Source organism: Eptatretus burgeri, unplaced genomic scaffold (assembly GCF_056783735.1).
Source record: "Eptatretus burgeri isolate ZD-2024b unplaced genomic scaffold, Ebu_testis_v1 Ebu_testis_scaffold_96, whole genome shotgun sequence".
NCBI classification, from domain to species: Eukaryota; Metazoa; Chordata; class Myxini; order Myxiniformes; family Myxinidae; genus Eptatretus; species Eptatretus burgeri.
The window spans coordinates 6,486-11,779 of record NW_028222046.1 but is presented as its reverse complement, the minus strand read 5'-3'; the positions used below and the strand labels follow the sequence as shown (position 1 = coordinate 11,779).

The 5,294-nt window shown below is 43.4% G+C and overlaps 1 protein-coding gene across 1 annotated transcript; it reads left to right on the top strand.

Moving 5' to 3' along the window:
- Positions 1–2,082: 2,082 nt before the first annotated feature.
- LOC147007575 (uncharacterized) lies at positions 2,083–2,787 on the top strand. The gene has a single exon (XM_085866872.1). The coding sequence runs from the start codon at positions 2,083–2,085 to the stop codon at positions 2,785–2,787; it is 705 nt and encodes a 234-aa protein (XP_085722998.1).
- Positions 2,788–5,294: the final 2,507 nt, after the last annotated feature.

The window sequence follows — 5,294 nt, the reverse complement described above, 5'->3', positions numbered from 1 at the left end:
GCACAAACAAAGCACCCAGCACAAACAAACCACACAGCATAAACAAACCAACGAGCATAAACAAACTGCTCAGCATAAACAAACTGCCCAGCATAAACACACCACCCAGCATAAACAAACGACCCAGCATAAACAAACCACACAGCATCAACACACCACCCAGTATAAACAAACCAAAAAGCACAAACAAACGAAAAAGCATAAACACACCACCCAGTGGAAACACACCAACCAGGATAAACAAACGAAAAAGCATAAACACACCACCCAGTATAAACACACAACCCAGCATAAACAAACCACCCAGCATAAACAAAACTCCCAGCATAAACAAACCACCAGCATAAACAAACCACCCAACATAAACAAACCACCCAGCATAAAAAACACTGAGTATAACAAACCATCCAACATAAAAAACCAAAAAGCAAAAACACACCACCCATTATAAACACACCACCCAGTATAAACACACAACCCAGCATAAACAAACCACCCAGCATAAACAAAACTCCCAGCATAAACAAACCACACAACGTAAACAAACCACCCAGCAAAAATAATCCACCCACCATAAACAAAGCACCCAGCATAAACACACCGCCCAGCATAAACAAACCACCAAGCATAAACAAACCACCCAGAATAAACAAACCACCCATCACAAACAAACCACCCAGCATAAACAAACCAACGAGCATAAACAAACTGCCCAGCATAAACAAACTGCCCAGCATAAACAAACTGCCCAGCATAAACACACCACCCAGCATAAACAAACGACTCAGCATAAACAAACCACACAGCATAAACAAACCAATAAGCATAAACACACCACCCAGTATAAACAAACCAAAAAGCACAAACAAATGAAAAAGCATAAACACACCACCCAGTGGAAACACACCAACCAGGATAAACAAACGAAAAACCATAAACACACCACCCAGTATAAACACACCACCCAGTATAAACACACAACCCAGCATAAACAAACCACCCAGCATAAACAAAACTCCCAGCATAAACAAAACCCCCAGGATAAACACACCACCCAGCATAAACAAACCATCAGCATAAACAAACCACCCAGCATAAAAAACCATCCAGCAAAAACAAACCACCCAGCACAAACAAACCACTCAGCATAAACAAACCACCCAGCATAAACAAACTCCCCAACATAAACAAACCACCCAGCAAAAATAAACCACCCACCATAAACAAACCACCCAGCATAAACACACAACCCAGCATAAACAAACCACCCAGCATAAACAAAACTCCCAGCATAAACAAACCACCCAGCATAAACAAAACACCCAGGATAAACACACCACCCAGCATAACCAGACCATCAGCATAAACAAACCATCCCAGCAAAAACAAACCACCCAGCACAAAACAAACCACCCAGCAGAAACAAACCACCCAGCATAAACCAAACCAAAAGCAAAAACACACCACCCAGTATAAACAAACCACCCAATATAAACACACAACCCAGCATAAACAAACCACCCAGCATAAACAAAACTCCCAGCATAAACAAACCACCCAGCATAAACAAAACACCCAGGATAAACACACCACCCAGCATAAACAAACCATCAGCATAAACAAACCATCCAGCAAAAACAAACCACCCAGCACAAAAAAAAACCACCCAGCAGAAACAAACCACCCAGCATAACCAAACCAAAAAGCAAAAACACACCACCCAGTATAAACACACCACCCAATATAAACACACAACCCAGCATAAACAAACCACCCAGCATAAACAAAACTCAGAGCATAAACAAACCAACCAGCATAAACAAAACATCCAGGATAAACACACCACCCAGCATAAACAAACCATCAGCATAAACAAACCATCCAGCATAAACAAACCATCAGCATAAACAAACCACCCAGCATAAACAAACCACCCAGCAAAAACAAACCACCAATATCAACAAACCACCCAGAATAAACAAACCACCCAGCAACAACAAACCATGCAACAAAAACAAACCACCCAGCATAAACGAACCAACCAGCATAAACAAACTGCCCAGCATAAACAAACCACCCAGCATGAACAAACCAACGAGCATCAACAAACCACCCAGCACGTCCAAACCGCCCAGCATGAACACACCACCCATCATAAACAAACAACCCAGCATTATCAAACCACCCAGCATAAACAAACCACCCAGCATAAACAACCCACCCAGCATAAACACACCACCCAGCATAAACAAACCACCCAGCATAAACAAACCACCCAGCATAAACAAACCACCCAGCATAAACAAACCACCCAGCATAAACAAACCACCCAGCAAAAACAAACCACCCAGCATAAACAAACCACCCAGCATAAACAAACCACCCAGCATAAACAAACCACCCAGCATAAACAAACCACCCAGCATAAACAAACCACCCTTCATAAACAAACCACCCAGCACAAACAAACCACCCAGCACAAACAAACCACCAAGCACAAACAAACCACCCAGCATAAAAAAACCACCCAACAATAACAAACCACCCAGAATAAACAAACCACCCAGCATGAACAAACCCCCCAGCATAAACACACCACCCAGCATAAACAAACCGCCTAGCATGAACAAACCACCCAGCATAAACAAACCCCCCAGCATGAATAAACCACCCAGCATGAACAAACCCCCCAGCATGAACAAACCCCCCAGCATGAACACACCACCCAGCAGAAACAAACCACCCAGCAGAAACAAACCACCCAGCATAAACAAACCACCCAGATAAACAAACCACCCAGCATAAACAAACCCCCCAGCATAAACACACCACCCAGCATAAACAAACCACCCAGCATAAACAAACCACCCAGCAGAAGCAAACCACCCAGCAAAAACACACCACGCAGCATAAACACACCACCCAGCATAAACAAACCACCCAGTATAAACACACCACCAGCAGAAACAAACCACCCAGCATCAACACACCACCAGCAGAAACAAACCACCCAGCATTAACAAACCACCCAGCAAAAACAAACCACCCAGCAAAAACAAACCACCCAGCATCAACAAACCACCCAGCAAAAACAAACCACCCAGCATAAACAAACCACCCAGCATAAACAAACCGCCCAGCATAAACAAACCGCCCAGCATAAACAAACCGCCCAGCATAAACAAACCGCCCAGCATAAACAAACCGCCCAGCATAAACAAACCGCCCAGCATAAACAAATCACCACACAAAAACAAACCACCCAGAATAAACAAACCACCCAGCAACAACAAACCACGCAACAAAAACAAACCACCCAGCACAAACAAACCAACCAGCATAAACAAACCACCCAGTATAAACAAACCACCCAGCATAAACAAACCACCCAGCAAAAACAAACCACCCAGCATAAACAAACCACCCAGCAAAAACAAACCACCCAGCATAAACAAACCACCCAGCATAAACAAACTACCCAGCATAAACAAACCACCCAGCATAACCAAAACACCCAGCATAAACAAACCACCCAGCATAAACAAACCACCAGCAAAAACAAACCACTCAGCATAAACAAACCACTCAGTATAAACAAACCATCCAACATAACCGAAGCACTGAGTTTCAACAAACCATCCAAGATTAACAAACCACTGAGTATAAACAAACCATCCAACATCACAAAACCATTGAGTATAAACAAACCATCCAACATTACCGACGCACGGAGAAGAAACAAACTATCCAACATCATCAAACCACTGAGTAAAAACAAACCACCCAGCAGAAACAAACCACTGGGTAAAAACAAACCACCCAACATAAACAAACCACCCAACATAAACAAACGAACCAGCATAAACAAACCAGTGCGTGTAAATAAACCACCCAGCATAAACACACCACCCAGCATAAACACACCACCCAGCATAAACACACCACCCAGCATAAACACACCACCCAGCATAAACACACCACCCAGCAGAAACACACCACCAGTAAAAACAAACCACCCAGTATAAACAAACCACCCCGTATAAACAAACCACCCAGTATAAACAAACCAAAAAGCATAAAGACACTACCCAGAATAAACAAACCACCCAGTATAAACAAACCAAAAAACAAAAACACACCACCCATTATAAACACACAACCCAGCATAGACAAACCACCCAGCATAAACAAAACTCCCAGCATAAACAAACCACCCAGCATAAACAAAACACCCAGGATAAACACACCACCCAGCATAAACAAACCAAAAAGCATAAACACACCACAAAGTATAAACAAACCACCCAGCATAAACAAACCAACCAGCATAAACACACCACTGAGTATACCCAAACCACCCAGCATAAACAAACCACGCAGCATAAACAAACCACGCAGCATAAACAAACCACGCAGCATAAACAAACCACCGAGCAGAAACAAACCAGGGAGCATAAACTAACCACCCAGTATAAACAAACCACCCAGCATAAACAAACCACCCAGCATAAACAAACCAGCCAGCATAAATAAACCACCAACATAAACAAACCACCCAGCAAAAACACACCACGCAGCATAAACACACCACCCAGCATAAACACACCACCCAGCATAAACAAACCAGCCAGTATAAAGACACCACCGGCATAAACTAACCACCCAGTATAAACAAACCACCCAGCATAAACAAACCACCCAGCATAAACAAACCACCCAGCATAAATAAACCACCAACATAAACAAACCACCCAGCATAAACACACCACGCAGCATAAACACACCACCCAGTATAAACACACCACCAGCATAAACAAACCACCCAGCGTAAACAAAACACCCAGCAAAAACAGACGACCCAGCATCAACAAAGCACCCGGCAGCAGCAAACCACCCAGCATAAACACACCACCCAGCAAAAACAAACCACCCAGCATCAACAAACCACCCAGCAAAAACAAACCACCCAGCATAAACAAACCACCCAGCATAAACAAACCGCCCAGCAGAAACAAACCGCCCAGCATAAACAACCCGCGCAGCATAAACAAACCGCCCAGCATAAACAAATCACCACACAAAAACAAACCACCCAGAATAAACAAACTATCCAGCAACAACAAACCACGCAACAAAAACAAACCACCCAGCATAAACAAACCAACCAGCATAAACAAACCACCCAGTATAAACAAACCACCCAGCATAAACAAACCACCCAGCAAAAACAAACCACCCAGCATAAACAAACCACCCAGCATAAACAAACTACCCAGCATAAACAAACCACCCAG